Source organism: Pseudorca crassidens, chromosome 1 (genome assembly GCF_039906515.1).
Source record: "Pseudorca crassidens isolate mPseCra1 chromosome 1, mPseCra1.hap1, whole genome shotgun sequence".
Lineage (NCBI taxonomy): Eukaryota > Metazoa > Chordata > Mammalia > Artiodactyla > Delphinidae > Pseudorca > Pseudorca crassidens.
Genome location: NC_090296.1, coordinates 22503038 through 22523318, shown reverse-complemented (window position 1 = coordinate 22523318; position 20281 = coordinate 22503038). Strand labels below are relative to the sequence as shown.

General features: G+C 41.1%; 1 protein-coding gene and 1 long non-coding RNA gene across 7 annotated transcripts in view; one reads left to right on the top strand and one right to left on the bottom strand.

Annotated features, from left to right (window-relative positions):
• Nucleotides 1-3407: 3407 nt before the first annotated feature.
• The window catches only part of STON2 (stonin 2), a 144699-nt gene continuing 127825 nt past the window's right edge, over nucleotides 3408-20281 (bottom strand). For 2 of the 6 annotated variants that reach the window (XM_067728787.1, XM_067728798.1), the window contains exons 5-7: nucleotides 11280-13118; nucleotides 5429-5631; nucleotides 3408-3808 (exon numbers count right to left, since the gene is read on the bottom strand). In XM_067728787.1, coding sequence (XP_067584888.1) covers nucleotides 3725-3808; nucleotides 5429-5631; nucleotides 11280-13118 — 2126 coding nt within the window. In that variant the 3' untranslated portion in view covers nucleotides 3408-3724. Of the gene's footprint in view, nucleotides 3809-4824; nucleotides 5632-11279; nucleotides 13119-20281 lie in introns of those variants that run through there. The other 4 variants (XM_067728779.1, XM_067728807.1, XM_067728815.1 and 1 more) reach the window with 3 other exon arrangements.
• Nucleotides 5627-14527, top strand: LOC137219770 (uncharacterized). Its single transcript, XR_010941238.1, has 2 exons — nucleotides 5627-9333; nucleotides 10295-14527. It is a non-coding gene; the product is annotated as an uncharacterized lncRNA (long non-coding RNA).

Sequence of the window (20281 nt, the reverse complement as noted above, 5' to 3'; positions counted from 1 at the left end):
TAAGGGTTAGGTAGCCTTAGAGTCTAAGCATCAGTATTCATTCAGCAAACATTTATTGAATACCTAAGTAATTTTCCTTTATTTCATTAATATCTGTTTATCCTATCAGCACAGGATTTAAGGTAGCTGAAACTTATTATATTCCAAACTAACTTGGTGGTAGGTACTAGAAACAAAGAATAAGAGCCATTTCTTGTCTCCATGGATCACATTTCTTGGGAATATGAATTTCTAGGGAAATAAGCTCCTGCCCTCATCTACAGGATTTGAAAGGAAATTACTCTAATTTCAAATAAGAAATATTTTACATTAAAAGAATGTTCTTGGGAATTCCCTGGCAGTCCAGTGGTTAGAACTCGGCGCTTTCAATGCAGTCGCCTGAGTTCAATCCCTCATCAGAGAACTGAGATCCCGCAAGCCGTGCAGCACAGCCAAAAAGAAAAGAAATGTTCTCATGGGTTATGAGCCCTGCCAATAATGCAGGAGGGTTGCATGGGGTGGGGGGTGGTGGGGAGAAGAAAATAGAAGAGAAAAAAAAACTGCACGGATTATATTTCATATGAGTAAAACGCACAATTTTGATAAGGCATAACTAGTATATTTACAAGAGTGGCAAAGGGAGTTTAATGGTACACCCACAAAGTACCTCATAGTCTCGTTTGATATATCATGAGTACATTTCTCATCCTCCTTTACTATAAAGTCAAAAAAGGAAGTCACCAGTCTCAAAAAAAAAAGCACAGCTCTTAATATCATGGGACATCTAATTTATATTCTAATAGTAATAGTAAGACTATGTATTGGTAAAATGAACTCACTTCTAATATTTTCACATTACTGATAACATAGACAAGGATTATTTGTGGCCACACACACAAAATCCAAGTCCAGGGTGGCAAACTTAGAATCTGCATATCAAAAAGGTATTTGCCCAACAGTGTTTTCTATGTAGGCTATTAACAAAACTACATAGAAACTACGTCTAAAAATATATAGTATTATATTTCCCACCCCGCTAAATGCTACCCATAATCAACTTCCAAAAAACAGTAGAGGGAAAACAAATCTGATGAAATCAAGGTGGTAGGTTTTTAAAAATGAATGATAATATGATTGCTGAATGTAGATAGCATGGAAGGGATTTCCCCATCCCTTGGTTTAAAAAAAAATGTCCAGGTGAAAGTACAAAGGCAATGAGAAATAACCAACAGGAAAAAAGCGTCCAACCACCGATACACATGTGATGCTAGCAGGTGAAGCAGAGATCTTGAGAGGGTGCACAGGTGCTAACCTTGGGTAAAGAAGGTGCTAGAATGACCTTCACCTTGCCAACACTTCAACCCATTTCAATGTTTCTATAAGGAATCTCATGTGCTTTTAGCACAACAGGGGAAGGGCTAGGCCTTGGAGTCCTCAGTTGACAAAGACCTCTAGGGGACTCCACTGTATTTCAAAGAGCATGAAAAACCACTTATCAAACTAAAAACGGAGTCCTAATACTGTTGAAACGAAACCTATATGTAGAAGGGATCTTGTTAAGAATCTAGCCCAAATCCAATCTAAGAGTCCCTTTCATAGCATTTAGGATGGGTTATTTTAGCCTTTGGGCATTTGCAGCAACTGGAAGTTTTACTGTTTGAGTCCATTCCTCTTTAGAACAACTCATTACAAAGTTCTTTCTTATATTGAAGCAAACATCTGTCATCTATAAAGCTCCTCTTTTTGCCCTTTGAAGCAACACAGGAAAAGTCCAATTCCTCTCCCCTTTTATAGCTCAACAGAGATTTCAAGGCAGCTATTGTATCATTCCCTCTTTTTCCCTTTCCAGCTATACCTTCTGTTCTTCAGAGGAAGTATTCCCCTATTCCATGTATAATCACACTCTCCACAACCCTGGCCACCTGACTGGACACAATCAATTTATTAACATCTCTCTTAAAATGTGGTTCCCAGAACTGAATGCAGCCCTTCATCCAGATGTGGGCTGACCAGTGCAGCATGCAGGACTCCCTAGACTTCTGTTACCACAGGCTGAATGCATTAGTTTTGTGAATAGCTATGATATACTCCTGATTCAAAACTGAGCTCATTTCCCCAAGAAAACATTTTATACAAAAACTGCTGTGAAACCAGGACTTTCCAACACCCTTCCCATTAACACACACAGGTAAACACACACATACGTACCCCATTTTGTACTTACTGGGCTGCATTTAAGAAACTCAGAATATAGAGTTTCTCACTAATGCCTATTTAATTTCATCCTTTTAGTTTCAGTCTTATGTTCAGGTATTTCAAAAAATTACAATGATTTCTATATCCTAATGTCAATACATAGAATTCAGTGAATATTCATGGAATGAACTAATCCCGAATCTGCCAGTCAACAGACTAGTTATATGTCTATTTCTATGTCATCTACAAATCGGATAACCCTTACTCTATTCTTCATGGGAGAAACAGGAAGGCAGGTTAAAGCTGCTTTAAATTGTTGAGCTCGTATCCTCTTTGGGATGCAGAGGTACAGAATGTGAGCTGGAACAGATGAAGAGAAAGAATATTGAGTGTCCTAGATTCTTGGAATCAGGATTTAGTGTTCCCAACATTAGAAAAATATGGCTTTCCCTCATCTCTACCCTAGAGTCTTCTGCCTTTTAGATCTATTACAATACTGTGATTATCAAACTCTGAATTTTTAGGAAAAGCTCATACAAGCTCAGTTTTGAACGGCTTTTAAAATGATCTTTTCAACTTATATTTCCTGTAAAGTTTGAGTTAAAGAGACACGCAGCTGTCTATTGGCTATGAGGTATAAAAATAGTTCCCAAATGCCCCTGACAAATGCCTGAGATACATGTATCCATCTGTTTCAGGAATCAAACATGGCCTATACTTTTCAGTGTGAATTTGGAAATTCACTGAGATTTAAGCTGTCTCCTGAATTGAAGATAATCTTACAATGAATGTTCTTTTTCCCCAGAATGAAGAAAAGTAAGCTCAATTTTGCTTTCCCTTCAATAGCCACTCTTCGCAGAATGTGGGGCTACTCACAGAATTTAGAAGTGTCCTCTTGTGCCTTTTTTCCATTGTCTACTCTGACTCAGGGTGATGAACCCTGGGACTGATGCCTTAGAAAGATGGAAAAAGTGTTTCAGTCAACACTATCTAGAACCAGGAGGGAAGCATCTCAAAAACTTCTGTTGCACAGTGTTAACATTTGAAGAATGGAGACACCTATGAAAGGTCTAGCAGACCCAAAGAGGAAATCGGTTTTGTACCTTTTCTCAACTTTTTCTAAGGGGAGTGACAGGGATGGAGTCTTAGTTAATTAACTTCTCAAGATTCTTTTCCAGAAACTGATGTAAGTAACAGATGAACATCGGAAGGAAATCACGCCAACAATGATGTTGGGAGTTTCTTTTCCTGACTTTATCAGTCACAAACCATACCCAAGTGCTGTGAGATAAGCAGAGTGGAGAGGAGGCTTAATTATACAGTAAGCTCCAAAAAGTCAGGTGATGCAGGTGCTTCAGGCATGATCAGAGCCTCTCCAAAGCAAGCACCGTAGGGCTTCCTGTTAGAATACAGGTAACTACAAACAGGGAGGTCCAATACACTGTTCCCAACGTGGAGTAGCCATGGTAGGCAGTGCCTTGAACTTCAGCTATTCAGGAAGACATCCTGTCGTGATGCTTAGGTCAGGGCCCCCTGCAGTAGGGCTTCGTCACTGGACCCCACACTCCTTGGGATTTTCCATTTCATCTCCTTCAAAGTCTGGCTTCAAACTCTTTTTTTGCTCAATTTCCACCTGTCAAGAATAAAAGTTGGAGAGAAATATCAGAAGAAATATCAGGAAAACATCCCAACAAATAAATAAACCAAAAGAGAAAAGCTCACTAGGTTCTTTGAGAGTCCTTGTAATTTGGTTAATGTTCTGGGCTTTAGTCACACCAAGCTACTGGCCATGTGTATATTATGGCTCTGTCTTTGCACATGCCCTTTGCTTGGTCTGGAATTCCTCTCCCTCTCAGTCCACCTGGAAAATTCTTATTCTTTGCCTTACACAGATACTCAAAGGTCACCTCTTCTGTGAAGCTATTCTTGACTCACCAGGTAGAGTCAGGTGCTCCTCTGTGTATATTCCCACTACACCCTGGACCCGCTACACCACAGACTTCATAGGACAGGGCAGGCCCTTGTTCACTATTGTACGCCTATAATATGGGCCTACAGCAGGCAATCACAAAGGTTTATCAAATGAATGAATTCCTTTGCAGCTGGCTCTTTACACTCTCCGTTATTTTATCCCTTTAAAAAGTCTCCAAATGGATAGGTATTGTAGTGTTTACGGTTCTGCCTATATCTTTTGGAAAATACTGTAGCTGTAACTGTAAAGAGATTAATAAATTAATCTTGCCTTGAGAGTGATATACCTCATCTGAAGCCTTTGATAAATCAGGCAGGGAATCCTTTGAGCTGAAGGAGTTTCATAATTAAAGCCGCTCTTCTCAATACCACTTGGATATTTATGACGAGGGAAACAATTCAAGACAGAACAGTTGACTAGGGTCATGTTTGAGGAAAGTGCTGGGTTCTTTCCTGGCCACAAGATGGAGTATTTGTTCTTTTTGGTAGTTTAATGTTTTAAATCACACAAGTAAGGAAATATTTAAAGAACAATTAAATGATCATATAAATCTAAGGATGCTCTTACGAATAGAAAATTATTAAACCACTTTGCCAAATCCTTCTTCAGTAACCCCCTGTTTTCCGTCTTTGGCATATAATCTCCTATTGAATTTCTAACTACTCAGGATACAATACTATTTGTGTCGGAAATCTCCAACTTCATTTCCTCCTTCACAGCCCTGATCCTGTTACTATTATAGAAGCTTGCCTGGCTTTTGAGTTTGTCCAGTTATAGCCCAGTGACCAGGTTGTATGACTTGGTATATGTCATACTTCACTATGACATACTGTCATACATAGTGTCATACTTCACTATGTAAACTTCATTCAGATCCACTTCATCAACACCTGGAGCTGAAATATATGCTTTGGGTTAGCATTTTCCTGACCCTCTCTCCACTTCCAAACTCACTCCCCTGCACATAAATTATATGACAAATGAGTAATAATAATCCCATTACCCCATTACTCTGTTGTTGTTCATGACGACTGAAAGACATTGTATACTCCTCCTTCATCAGCCTGTACTTCTCTTTCCAACCTTTCTCTTGCCTGCTAGAGAGAGTATTCATTTAACTCAGAGCAGACTCAACCACAGCTACGCATGGTAAACCGCCTGCAAGGTGGTAGGAGAATACCTGCACCCTGGGCAGGCACTGCTAAAAGGAATGAGAAGGGGGAGGGCATGGGGGTGCACAGACAGACTTGGACACATGAGCCAGATGCCTCCCGAGGCTACCTTGTAGCTGTAGTGTGCAGAATAATTGACCCACTTCCTGACGTCGGTCTTGTCTTCCACGGAGATGGATCTTACGGCAGCTTTGGAGGCAGAAGTTGTAGGCATGCTGAACTCGACGTTAATGTGATTGGCAAATCTGGAAGGCACTTCCCGGTCAGAGCCAAGTTCAAGATGGCAGAAGAAACAGTGTGGGTGACCAGAAGCTATGAAAGAAAGACAAAGAATCTAGGGTTCAGGTTCTTTGGGGAGGAAGTGGAAGAGCCTCAATAACAAACAAAAGGAGGCCTGGCAGTCTTTAAGAGCATCCAACTATGAGCAGAGAATCTGCCTCGGCAGAAATCACACTGCATGTGCTTCAGACCCTTTGACATAACATCTGACTACAGTAGCCTGGTATCCTAGCAATAAAACCCATGACCTGAGAAATGGAGTGCTTTCTGCCTGCTCAGGTCAGAGTGCTGTGTGAACACAGTGTAAATACTATGAAATAGAGGTTGTATATTGGCAGAAAGGAATAAAAGAGATCAGCACTTAGCACCTAATAAAACATCAAAGACGGCCACCTGGAGCAAAATCATCAATTTCCTTCGGAAGATGAATTTTCTTAATAGCATTTGATTTTTTTTTTTTTTTTTTTTTTGCGGTATGCAGTCCTCCCACTGTTGTGGCCTCTCCCGCTGCGGAGCACAGGCTCCGGACGCGCAGGCCCAGCAGCCGTGGCTCACGGGCCCAGCCGCTCCGCGGCATGTGGGATCTTCCCAGACCAGGGCACGAACCCATGTCCCCAGCATCGGCAGGCGGACTCTCAACCACTGCGCCACCAGGGAGGCCCAGCATTTGATATTTTTTTTTAAATGCTTTTGGCATGTTTTTTTGGTGAACAGCATATAAAAATGACAAAGCCCTTAGAAACAGCACATATGCTTTAGGGAAGCACGTGGAACGCTGGAGAGAATACAGACTAATAGTCAGGATACCTGGGTTTGACCTGCAGTTCTCCTAAGTGCAGAGATCCCACACCCAAGTCCTTTTTGTTCTCTCCAGGCCTCAATTCCTCATGTGTGAAGTGGCGAGTTGGGCGGGGGTGGAAAAGGGTAGGCTGGATAATGCCAGGCATCGTCCCTTACCGCTATTTAACTCTATAAATTTATGGCTAGTTCTACTGTATTTGGAAGGCAAACTTACGGTCTGATTTTCATTTGAGGATTGTTATTAGATTATTTAAGGGAAAAGAGTCAGAACTTAGTTCTATGACGATCACCACCGCAGCATCGTCCTCGCTCATCAGATGTAACAGGAAACGTTTGTTGATAACTCTAAGCCAAGTACTGTGCTTTATGCAGATTCTCTCACTTCTCTCTCTTCATAACAGTCCCGAGGTCATAATTATTACGCTGCACGAATGAGGAAACTAAGGCTTCAGGAGGTAAGGTCAACTGCCTAAGGTCATAGCTAGAAAGTGGCAGAGCCAAGAACTGGACCCAGCAGTCTGACTCCCAGATGTTCTTAACCCGTTTGTCTGAGTCATAACCTCACAGTCCTCAAACCTCAAGACAGGTTTGCAGGGTGACAGGGGTGGAGAAAAAGGAAGCTGTAAGAAACCCATAAAGCAACTCACTGTGGATAAACCATGTGACTCTGGCTTCATTATGTAACTGAAACAGCCCTTAGTTATCTGAGTTTCCCCAAATAAACAGTTCCAATTTCCTTTATTGGTCTGGGCAGGACTTTTTAATCTCGGAGCCTGAGGACATACACACCCGCTCTCCAAGGAAAACATAACAGAGTGAAGTATTTGTTTTGCTCTGTTTCACAAATGTAACATATTTCAATGGGTCTTTCTAAAGAGTAATACTTTGGAAAATTAATTGAAAAAATTGCAGTTTTTTAGGAAAGGAATTTAAGATATATGTAGTAGTAAAAATTACATTATTTGAAAATGAATCCAATTTTTTAAAATTGTGTACCACAGATGTAATTATATAGCTGTCACTTACTGAACACTTATTACAGGCCAGAGACTGTGCTAAACACTTAAAAACATTACTAATTCCTTTCTTAATGAGCTAGGTGTTAATAACCCTATTTTATAAAAGAGGAAACTTGAGATTTCTCTGAAAGGTTTAAGTAAATTGCCTGAGGTCACACAGCCATTAACTTGTAGTACTGGGAATAAAACTCATTATCTAACTGACTCCAAATTATGTCCTACACTCCTCTCAATAGATTGCTATAGATTTAGATCATTACAAAGTATTTAGAGGAGTTTCTTAATTTAATTCAATAGCAACCTGAACAACAGTTTTATCTAATTACCCTTATTTACACATGGTTGGAACACTGAAAGTCATAACTTTCCACAAAACTGACCCCCCTCTTCTCACCCCACCAAAGCATATTCACAGAAAATTCTATGAAAGCAACATTCTCTTGAGTTCTAGCATCAGCTAATGCATGTGTAGGGCTAGTGGACAGATAGGGAAGTACAATTTTGAAAGCTAATACAATTTAATTCATGTTAATGAACTAATGAGCTCACATTATGTCATCTTCCTTGATGAAGCTGAGAAAATTTAATATTAAAATTCAGATTTCTATTTTCCATAGAAGGGGAATCATATTAGAATTGTTTTCCCTTCACCTGATCTAATGAGAACTGGAATTCCAGCAAAGAAAGCTACCTATGCAGAACAGAATGTTTTGTTTCCTGGCAGACAATCTGGGAAAGCACAGAAACTTGTTCTGGTGCCTTCTAGGATTAAAGGAAAGCTCTTGGGATTAGGACGGGAGGGGTCCTGGGAGAGCACAGATAGAGGGACCCTGCTGGTGGGAGCCATGTTGGAATCCAATGGCAGCTTGTTAGCCTTTTGATGGCTTGACTGGGATAAGCCTGCTGTGGCTGCAGACTTGAGGTGCCGACAAAGCCCAGGATGCCAGCCTGCTGGCCCATGCTGCCCTGCAGTCTGACCATCCTACCTGTTGGGGCTAGGGTTGCAGGGCCACTGCAGGTGGGAGCAGATGTGCAGAGGTTCAGTCCTTTTTCACTGTAAGTAGAGGTGTGAGGATTATGAAAAATGGCCTATGAAAGGCACCTTCCCAAAGCTATCTCAAGACTAAGAAGAGCTCAGAAAAGGGACAGTTACTAACAGATCATCGTCAATTCTCTGGCTTCATGGATGGAGCAGTGGATGGGGAGGGCAGGGGTGGGCACAGAGAATACCAGCAATGGTAAGAACTTGCATTCTGACTGGAATTCAGATCCTGTACATCTCAAGTTTCCAGAAAAAGGGTGCTATTAATTTCCTGAACTGACACAGAAATATACCATTGGCCAGAAGTAGAAATAAGAAGCTCTTGGGGGGATTTCATGTCTAAAAATACACAACCATGACAGCAAAAGCAGTAATTGAGTGGGGGGTAGGTTTACGTGAGAAATATCCCCAAATATCCTTATGCTGTCCTTATGTATTTTAAAAATCATTCACAAATAAGGTTCCAGTAATCTAGAAATACATATGTAGTATAAAGGCTGCATTTACTTGGCCTTGAGCCTACTTAACACTACCCCGCTGGGAAGCATTAAGGAAAGTGGTTGCTGAGGACTATTTATTCCATGCCCTGCATCTGCTCCCTTTTTATTCTGGTAACAATCTTTTTTTTTTTTTTTTTTTCTTTTTTCTTCCTCTTCGAGAAATACTCTTCCCCAGCACTGCATGTCATCTTGGTGGTCATGTCAGTCAAAATGCCCTGTCCTCCCTTTTACTCTTGGGAAGTGGCACAAGGACAGAAAATGGCCTGTGATGGTTTGTCCCAAAGGCTGCAGCCTGAGGAGACATCCACAGTTCCTGCTATCAAGAGCTATCCTTTCTGAAGCCTGTTTCTTCCTTCAGTTCTGTGAGCTACCTGTATCTTTCCAACAATTTATTTCTTTTTGCTAAAAGAAGCCAGTCAGTCTCTGCTGCTTATAAAGCCCCTCACATGGTACTTTTAAATATTTGAGAGAAAGAACTTTGAAACAAATGGGGTATGTGTGTACACACTGAGAAAACTGAAAATCTCTGTCCTCATAGTGGAAGTAACTTTGAGTTTGTGTCTGTTTTGTGTCATCTACTAAGAGGCAGCTGTGGTATGGAGAAAAAAGACCCCTGGATGTGATGAGTCACGTCACTCCCGGTCCTTAATTTTCTCATCTGTGGAATGGAGAGGTTTGACTAAGTTATCCCCAAGGTCCTTTCGAGCTCGAAAATCCAATTATTCCATAATGAAGTGATCTGAATACATGCTTAGTAAATTGCAGAGCTAAAAATTCCAGTAAGCATAAACCTGAGGTCTTTTCTCATGTCAAGCCTCTTGCGGGTTAAACAGTAATTTTCCCCGTTACCTCAGTTCTCTTCTCAAGGGCATCCGTGCCAAAGGAAAATTGAGGGTTTCTCCTTTCTGCCATCAATTCACATCGGCCTCATGGCTGAGGCAGAAATCACAGTGCTATCACCAGGAGAATACAGTGCTGATTTTAGGGAAATGAATAAGCAAGCTCAGAGAGGAAGACTTTATGTTAAGAATTCTGTCAGTTTAGAAATAGGGGGTGGCAAATCCAGCCTCAAACACAGAGGTCCAATTGTCTTTTCGGTTTGCACTGCTACACCCAGTGTCTGACAAGAAAGCCCTGGTGTGTGTCCACTGCCTGGCCTGCCTAGGGAGTTGGCCAGATCATATTGCTTCTTGGCTTCACGTTGTTTTACATTTAGGGTAACACAGCCACTCCACACTCAGAACAGGAAATGAAGACTCCAATCATACTGTTAGGATTTAATAGTGAGAATGGAAAAAAGAATATCTGCAAAAGAGAAAGACTTTAACCAACAGTTTTTCCAAACCTCTCTCTTTCTTTCTTTTTCTTTTCTTTTTTTTTTTTTTTCTGGCCCAAATACCCACTTTTTTAACAGATGAGCGAAGTTTATTATAAACAAGAAAAGTGATTTAAAGGGTCACAGGATCATGGGCTTATTGCCTACCACTGGGGTCACCCAGACTTACTCTAAGAAACAAAGCTATTAGAGCTGGTTTGATTACTCCTTAGTTTTGTCATTTCACCAAATCTCACTGGACCCATGAGGAAAGTCATTGCCTTCAGGCTCCCTCAAGCACAGAAGCACCCCTGCTAGCTGGGAGCAGGCCAGCTAGGGCTGGTAAACTGTCTCCTTTGTTTAAATTAAACATCCCTTCCCTTACTTTCTGTCCTTTTGGATTTCAGTCCTTTTGGACCTTCATGTCCTGGCTGGATCTTCAGTCTGATCAGAAGCCCCTTCCCCATCTCCAGATCCTGGCTCTGAACTTGGGATGTTATGATTGACAGGCCTTGCACAGGGTGACTGGAATCATAGATCTAACTCTTGGCCTGTACTGTACACATGATTGGCCATAAACTGGCTCTTTTACCTATAATTGGGGCAACAGACATCTCTTCAAAGCCCAGAAGCCTTCTAGGATCTGGAAAAGGATAGCTTCCAACACCAGATAAAACTTTAATGAGTCAGAAAAGAATACAGAATCATAAGCTGCCTTGGAAATCTGCTTAGCAGCCCAGCTGAGAAGAATAATGCATAGTTTTATGGAAGAACTGTGATAGTAAGAGAGTACAAAGATGGAGTGAACTGGGTCATACATGTTTGTTAAGTACTTTGCTCAAATATTTTTGTTTTTCTGGTCCCCCATTCCCCCATCCCTCCCCATCATCATTCCTATCACATAACAAAAACCAGCACTTCATAGGGAAAGAGAATGTGGAACTTTGATCCCAGCTCTTTCACAACCATGTGGCAGTTTTCACAGAAGAGAAAGCTCTGCCTACCTGAGTTTTTGTCAGGCAGTCGGTTTATCCTCCACACAATGGAGTTGAAGGCATGCTCATACTTCGCAGTTCCCAGAGTTACTCTCATGACAGGCTCAGAGCCAGACAAGCTAGTTGAGCCAAAACTTGCCCCCCGGTTCACTTTGGCTTTCAGAGACTTTTCCCCCAGGACACTTTCCCTGCGGAAGTTTTTCACCCACTCACTGGGCACAGGGTAGCGAACCATCACATTCTCACAGGGAACCTGAGTGAGAGGATCACAGTTAGAGGAGAAGCCAGATGACATCCTCAGCCAGCTCTGCACCTCCACCTCTGCCCCACTGATGCTTGCCACAGTCCTGAGTGTGAATGGCAAGGTCTTCTCGGCAAATACTGTCCTGAACCTCATTAGCTCAAGTCGGCAGGCGTCCAAAGGGTTGAACAGAATAACCCGTGAGCTGTTGAATACATCCTCATCCACACACCTGTGAAAATGGCACTCATGGAGCTTGATCCACTTTGTGGTGGTGGTGGGCATGATGTCTTGCCGGGAAACGATTTCGTTCCCTTTGACGAGGACATCATTGAGACCCAAGCGGCACTCGGCAAGGCCAGAGAGGAAACTCAGGATGTGGACCCGTGTCAAGACACGGTGCTGGAGAATCTGGTTGTCTCCTTTGCTCACAAGGCCAGAGAATTCATCTCGGACATCCACTGCAATCTCCTCTTCAAGGTAGTTCAAGCCAACTGTGCACAAGTCCATTGACAACACCGGCAGGTCCATGAGACGGTCCTGAACTGCACGGATGAAGCTCAGGAAGTCATCGTAATTGGTGGTGCCCAGCTTAATCACTTGTTCCCTCTCGGCCACGTGGGCCACGGCAGGTTTAGGCTGGTATTTCTTCTTCTCCTTGTAGGTGACGCGGTCTATCCGCAAGCTGTGGATCCTGCCGTTCTCATCATAGTTTTGGAGCCGGGGCTCTGAAATCTCATGGCAGATCTCCAGCTTGAACTCACGGAATGGCTTTTCTAAGCCCTTCTCATAATACAGCTGCAGATACCCACTGTCTGTCAGTTTGATGTAGATGGGTCCCCAGTGCCTAGAGGACATGATGTTTTTCTTCTCAGGGATCCTAAGCATCATGGGCCAACCATCCTTGGGCTGGGACAGTGCGGAACCTGGTGGGTGGTCATCTAGTTCAATCCAGGCTATTGGGTCATCATCAGGGAGTGTTGTACTCCCTAAGTGATCGGGATCCTCAAGTTGGAGTCGTTTGAGTTTTTCAACAGCATCACAGTGTGACTGGTTTTTGCTTGAATCATCAAAACTGATGGCATCCTTGTAGATGACAATGAGAGAATCTCTTTGGCTTTTGCCTGTGGTACCAGACATGGAATTGTCTTGGGAGCGCCTCTCCTGCTCCTCAAAGAAAGCGCGGAAAGGGTTTATAGGGGAGGGTTGTACATCCTGTAGAGTCTCATTCAGAAAAGGATTGGTTGCCCTCCAAAGAGGAGCCTCAGGCACGGAAGGCGGACGGTTTAAGGAGGAAATGTCCAGCTTCTGAACTTTGGAGAAGTTCATCAAAGTGCTCTTGGGACGTTCCCTCTTCTTAAATGACCCAGTTGAGTTACAAGGTACATCTGGGATCACAGATGCAAGAGGTGGTGTTTTCGGCTTCAGAGGAGAGGTGATTGGTGGCAAAGGGCTGCTGACTTCATTGTCATCAAAAGTGACCCAGCTAGGGAAACGAGCAGGGGTCACTAGAGTGGCGGGGTGTCCGTTCATAGCTGGACTGCTGGCCTGCCAGTTGATGGCCTCCATCTCTACCTCTTCATCTTCCTGAAGAGAGGAAGAATTGTCTAAAAGGAAAAGGAGAACATATGAAGGGCTGCTATTCAGGACCTCTAGAGGTATAGGAATGAGGGATGACTAGAATTTTATATGGAATCCAGTAAATTCCAAAGCATTTCATTACTTGTCCTCAAGTGTTTCGTCTGGGCACAGCTCTCACAGTTTTGTAATAAGCAGTAAGAATACAAATGTCAATACAGAAGCACTGATAGGACCCAGGTCCCTTGCAATTTAACTCTTATACATTCTCCCTTTATTTTATCGAAGTTTCTGGAATAGATTTTTTTTCTTGACTCTAAAGTATGTATTCTTATATTTTTAAACATTGAAAACTACCTCCTACATAAAATGATATAAAGCTGATCTCATTGAACAAAATAAGCCATATGCTCTAAGTGATAATATGATTGCAAATAATGTAATCAGAGAGATTTTTACCCAAATGTGGTAAATAAATATTAAAGACAAAATGTTAACATCCTTAATATGAAATAAATTTACACAAGTGAATAACAAAAATACAAAAACTTGAAATACAGGCAAAGGACATATACAGACAACCCAGGAAAGAGAAAGGAAAAATGTCTAATAACCATGTAGAAAATGTTCCGTCTCACTAGTAATAAGAAAAACGTAAATTAAACCCCAAAAATCAGTGAAGATTTTTAAAGTTTTAGTATTCGATGAGGGTAAAGGTGCTATAATATGAACAGTAAATAGACCCTTAATGGGACCGTAAGTTGCTACAAACTCTCTGAAAATGGTTTGGCAATTTGTATTAAGGGTCTTACAAATATTCATGAACAATGACTTAGTAATCTCACCCTAAGGAAATAAATCCAAATTAGGAACCAAGTTTTGGGTGAACGTTAAGAAACTGAGGCATACAATGGAATAACAAGCAGCCATTAAAATGTTTACAAGTTCGTATAACATGAGAAAATGCTCCTGACATTAATCTCTTCTTTTTTCTCTAAAATACTTTTCCATCTTGGGGTTTAATTTATGGGAAAAAAAAAAAGATTATTACAAATAAAACTCCACCCTAGCAGGGCCTTCGAGGAAGGAGATACAGGAGTTGAGTTTCGATGCAGGAAGACCCAGACCTTTTCAGTAAAGATGCTGTGTGTCTGCTGGGGTTATAGGAAGGAGGAGGAAATGAGGCCTTTATAAAGCAAGGAGTGGATTCTGAGGAAGGAATGGCACAGAAAACAAATCTGTATCTGGCATATAGTAAATGCTCAGTGAAGAACTGTTAATTGAATGAGTGAGAAAAGAAACTTTGCTTTGGAGCAGTTCTATTCTCTCTGTCTCTGGAGGAATGTGTATGGGGATCTCTGCTGCCATTCCACCCACTGTTTTTACTGCCAGAAATTTGGAATCAAAGAGAAATGAATACTCAAATGGTTAAGTCAAATAGTTGGCTTTTCTTACCATCCTGCTAAATCTTCACAAATATCATATCCAACCACACCAAATGAGCAATGTCACATATAATTAAACATGTAATTACACATGGATGGGATGGCTGCCTCTCATCCATCTCTCAAAGTATATTTATTCAAACAAATAGCAATTACCTCTACTGAAAACATCAGTTTGAAAATATAAGCTAAATGCATGCATGAGTGAGCATACATACATACCCACATTCGCCCCAGAAATATGAGCAAAAAGTATTTTCTATATATGCAGCATCACAAAAGAATTTAAAAGCATTATAAAATGAAAGATGAGACTCTCCTTCAAATTAATCATTAATCCACTTTTGTAAATGCATAAGTGATTTATTTTCTAGAAAATGAAGGGAAAAGGGTCAGAAAACAATCCAGGTTTGTAGGACTTATATTTTATTACTACTACAACTGCTGCTGCTGTTGTTGTAATGAAGCCTAAAGGGAACAATGTGGCCCTGAGTAAAATACAATCATTTCCTTGGAACAGTAACTAATCCTCCCTAGAGAACTGGCAAAAGGGGTGTATCGCAAAATGCATCACTTTTTAATGAAGCAGCTCTATGGAGCTTTTGTAAGCAGTATTTCCACCCAGACAGTCTGGTATTGACCCACCCCTTGTGCCAGGGATATCCTTTTTGCCTTGGAGCTCATTACTACTCCCTAGTTCAAAACGTGCCCTAAGTCCTTTTCCTTTGGAGGGTGGCTTTCTGCCAAAGCTGTTTATTCTTGCTGCTAAAGGATTCTCTTCTGTTGGGAGACTTGCCCCCAAAATAGCACTTCTCATCTTCCTCTCCCAAACCAAAAAAAGGGGGGAAAAAGGCCTCTGTCTCCACTGAAGATAATTTTCTTACAATAAATTTGTTTTTAGGCCAAGTTACTTGAGATCACACCAAGTCCTACACAGTTGTGAAGCATTTGACTCTTAATACAATTTAAATGAAGTATCTTTAAATTTGGGGGGAAATTTTTTGAATTAAATTAATTTCTAGAGATTCTACATTCTCTTAGACAGCCATCAAAAAGTTTCAAAAGACTTATAAAGTCTCTCCTTTGGCATTTTCATCTTCCATGATTACAACCTGTTTTAAAAATCCGTCCTTTGGGATGATAGTGGGGTATAGGTCAAATTTCTGAAAATGAGAATTTGTTTTTCTACAAAATCATTTATAAAGAAAAAATATCTTAATAAAGACACTTTTATAGGGCTTCCTTGGTGGCTCAGTGGTTGAGAATCCGCCTGCCAATGCAGGGGACACGGGTTCGATCCCTGGTCCAGGAAGATCCCACATGCCGCGGAGCAACTAAGCCCGTGCACCACAGCTATTGAGCCTGCGCTCTAGAGCCCGCGAGCCACAACTACTGAGCCCGCCCCATGACTACTGAAGCGCAGCCAAAAAAAAAAAAAAGACACTTTTATAGATGAACAGCAAAAGTGATCCATAGTTCATATAGGTCATAGTGGTTCATATTTTCATATGAAAATAAAGCATTTCTTGAGGTGAACCTAAGGACCGCCAAATAGTACTTTAAAAAATTATCCCCTGTTAACACTGACTTCCCTATTTGTGAGTTCTAATTTTTTTTTTCATTTATCACTGGCTGAAGGACATCCTCAATTGTTTTTATAAAGGTTAAGTCATATATTTTCTGAACCTCTTTTTATTAAAGAATGGTCTTTGAGACTTTCACGTATAAAAAAAATGACAATCTGTATGTAAAATTTCTTGGGGAAAATATTTGTATAAGACAAAAATTCGACCTCTTTAATATATAATGACAGTGTATCCTTAATAAAAATGATACACCCTCACAATAAAATAGGATGAAAACAGACTATTCACTAATGAAGAAATATAAATATCTAATAACTCTTTGGAAAAAAGAGTTTAAACTTATAAAAGAATAAATACAGGACTTCCCTGGTGGTCCAGTGGTAAAGAATCCGCCTTCCAATGCAGGGGATGCGGTTTGATCCCTGGTCGGGGAACTAAGATCCCACATGCTGCAGGGCAACTATGCCCGTGCACCTCAACTAGAGAGCCCAAGTGCTACAAACTACAGAGTCCATGTGCTCTGGAGCCTACATTCCACAACTGGAGAGAGAGAAGCCCGCGCGCTACGACGAAAGATCCCACGTGCCACAACTAAGACCCAATGCAGCCAAAAATAAATTAAATTAAAAATAAATTAATTAATTAAGTAAACATTCTTTTTGGCGGTACGCGGGCCTCTCACTGCTGCGGCCTCTCCCGTTGCGGAGCACAGGCTCCGGACACGCAGGCCCAGCGGCCATGGCTCATGGGCCCAGCCGCTCCACGGCATGTGGGATCCTCCCGGACCGAGGCACGAACCCGTGTCCCCTGCATCGGCAGGCGGACTCCCAACCACTGTGCCACCAGGGAAGCCCTAAACATTTTTTTTAAAAAAAGAATAAATACAATTCTCCCTGTGTCAGAGAGACAAAGACTTAGACAAAGACACTTACTGGTGACACATGGAAATTTACACTCTATAATGTAAGTGTTAAAAAGAAATCTTTCTGGAAGGCAATTTGAAAATTTGTACAAAAGTCTCAAAAAACATAATCCAAGAATTCTACTTATAGGCTTTATCTAAGGAAAGAACAAGACAGACATGTAATGATGTATATAGTGGTATGTTTATCATAGCAGTGTTTGTATCATGGAAAAATTGGAAACAAATGTCCAATAATGGGAGATTGGTTAAATGGAATCTCATGCATCAATCAAGACAATGCTGTTGATGATGTTAATTCACTGGAAGCTGATCATGATATATATTGTTGAGTGAATAACAAGAGCCTACAGTGTGGAGTCAGACTGCCTGGGTTTCAATTCCGTGTCTGCAGCTTATTAGCTATGTGACTGGGCAAGTTGTTTAATTTCTCTGCGTCTCAGCTTTCCCACCTATGAAACTAGAAGAATATTAAATCCTACCTAACAGGGTTGCTGTGAAAATTTAATACAGATGTTAGAATTGTATTTGGCAAATAATAAACGTTCAGTAGATGTTAGCTGCTATAACTACTGCTGCTGTTGCTACTGCTGCTAGAATGATACACATTCATGATATAAAGTGTATATATGTACTAAAAAGCTTTTTGATGTGACAACAAATGTCTCATGTGGGGTAAGAGGTGATTTTTAAAATTCTAAATCTGTATTCTTTTTTAAAAAATGCTGTATTGCTTACAAAATAAAGAAATATTAAAAGGTCAAAACCTATCTTTATTCCTCCCACTGATTGACCTTAGAGCAAGAAAGCCAACAGCTTCACTGTAGTCCATGTGGATAATGCAGCAGTTAGATCTTTCCTAAGACACTTATGACTGGTGTGGCTGGTAAGGGAAACAATAAGGGGGAAAAAAGTCTGGCAAATTTCTCCACTAAGAAATCGGCAAAAACTAATGATCTTTAGAACAACATTAACTATCATCCACAATTCCGTTTGACTGACTTATTAAAATATAATCAAAACACCAGCATCATTTTAATTACTCTCTCTTCCATATTGCTTTTAGTATTATGAGTTGGCCTCTGCCGAATAAAAGCCATGGATGAAGATTAGGTTCTTATTCTACATCACAGGGAGAATTTCCAGTACCTAAGAGCTTCCTTAATGCCTTTACTGATGCAAACTAAAGAGAAATGGTGGATTCTTTTAATGTTAGACCACTATCTTTTTTTTTTTTTTTTTTTTTTTTTGCGGTACGCGGGCCTCTCACTGTTGTGGCCTCTCCCGTTGTGGAGCACAGGCTCCGGACACGCAGGCTCAGCTGCCATGGCTCACGGGCCCAGCCGCTCCGCGGCATGTGGGATCTTCCCGGACCGGGGCACAAACCCATGTCCCCTGCATCGGCTGGCGGACTCTCAACCACTGTGCCACCAGGGAAGCCCGACCACTATCTATTTTAAATACCACAAAGATTAAATTAATTGATTACAACGGCAATCAAAACCACCAAACTGAAGAAAAAGTAAGCACTATGGGGAAAAAAATCAGATTCTATGATATTTTGAATACAGCAGACAGTCTGCCATCTTCCTCCCCCATTTGTTAACCTAATTTGTTAAACGCAATGACAAGTGCAAAAAACTTATTGAGAGCTGTTCGCTGGAATTTACGAGCAGTGGCAAGAACAAATATTCTCAGATTACTGTGGTTTTCTCAACATGAGATAACAGTCACTGTTGCAAGAGAGTATACACTGTATGACCAGACTCAGATGCACAGTAGGCACTTAAATATTTGTGTAGTAATCTGCAAAGCAAGAGGAGGAACACAGAATTTTCAGGCTTGAAGAGATTTTAGAAATAATAAAACTCGACCCCTTCATTTTGCTGAGAAGACCAAGGCTCAGCGAGTTTAATTCAACTGCCCAAGATGAAATGAAAAGTCAAGTCCCACTTTTAATATTCATTAACTGGTAATTTCTTAAAGCTTGTTCATTAGATTAAAATCCGATTAACTTACCTTTGAGATTGGCAAGAGTCATCTTGACACACAACTTTTTAGGAGCCGTTGTTCAGTGGTAGAAAAGAAGTTAACTAAACAGGATTGACATTTATACAGGGAAGCCTCTGGGCATAAAGTCTTCCCCTGATAATGTGAATGTGTATGGGTGAGAGAAAGGAGTTACTCATTTGAACCTTATCAAGGGAGCTTCTAACTTGGATAAAGTAAGCTGAGACCTGCTTAATCATCACAATACACTGATAAAAAGGAGAGTCAGAGGGTCTGAGTCTATTTATCTGTCCTTCCGCATTGTCGTGGAGAGGGGATGCTTTGATGCTGGTCAGAGATATCCCCAAAGTGAAGAAGTCAATTCATCAAACTACCACTTAACCACTACTTGACAGAATCCCTATCAAGAACATTTTACACTGCATTCTGGGTTTTATTTGCTAAGAGGACCTAAGAAGCTGTACTGAGCACCTTCAAATGACTGGCCCAGCTCACCCTGCCAGCTCCCTCCCTGCTTATCGAGACTGACCTAATACATTTCATCACCCTTTTTTTTTCCTCTCATAAAAGCAAGCATCAGACTTTAAGTTTGATGAATGGCCCAGGAACATCCCCAATATCTTGTGTTCCAAGTCTGTTCTAAATTTTTAAAATCTGGTTCTAAACTTTTGCCTGTTTTACCATTGCCCATTTCCCCATGGCTTCTTCAATATTCAACCTTTGGATCCCTGCTTTTGGCTTCTTCCTCTAACAACTGAACTTCCACTCAACTGGCTTACTGGTTTCCCTGGCTTAAGTTGCCTTTCTGATATCAGCTTCTTATGTTGTCTTAGATGAAGGCTCTATTCTCCCACCTGGGCAGAGATCCCACTGTAACCCCTTGCTGTTGTCTGACAGGCACAACTTCAGTTCCCCAGCAGAGGTCATAGGCAAGGGGCAGGGCTGGATTCCAATATCTACGGTAAATTGAAAAACTGGCAATCCATTTAATAAATTAATCTCTTAACATAAATCAATCTCTTAACATTTTATATATCAGGGCATCTCAGAGGCTTAACTAGTGATGATACCTGCTGACCTAACCTAACCTGTGTTTTATTTATTTTTTATTGCCATAGCAAAAAGCCCCCTGCATTTCCTTCCCATCCTAAACTATTTTCCGAGCCCACCAAAGAGGAGTAAACAAAGAGGAGTTTCTAGGGTCTGAGCCCTTTTGGATGGACTGTGAA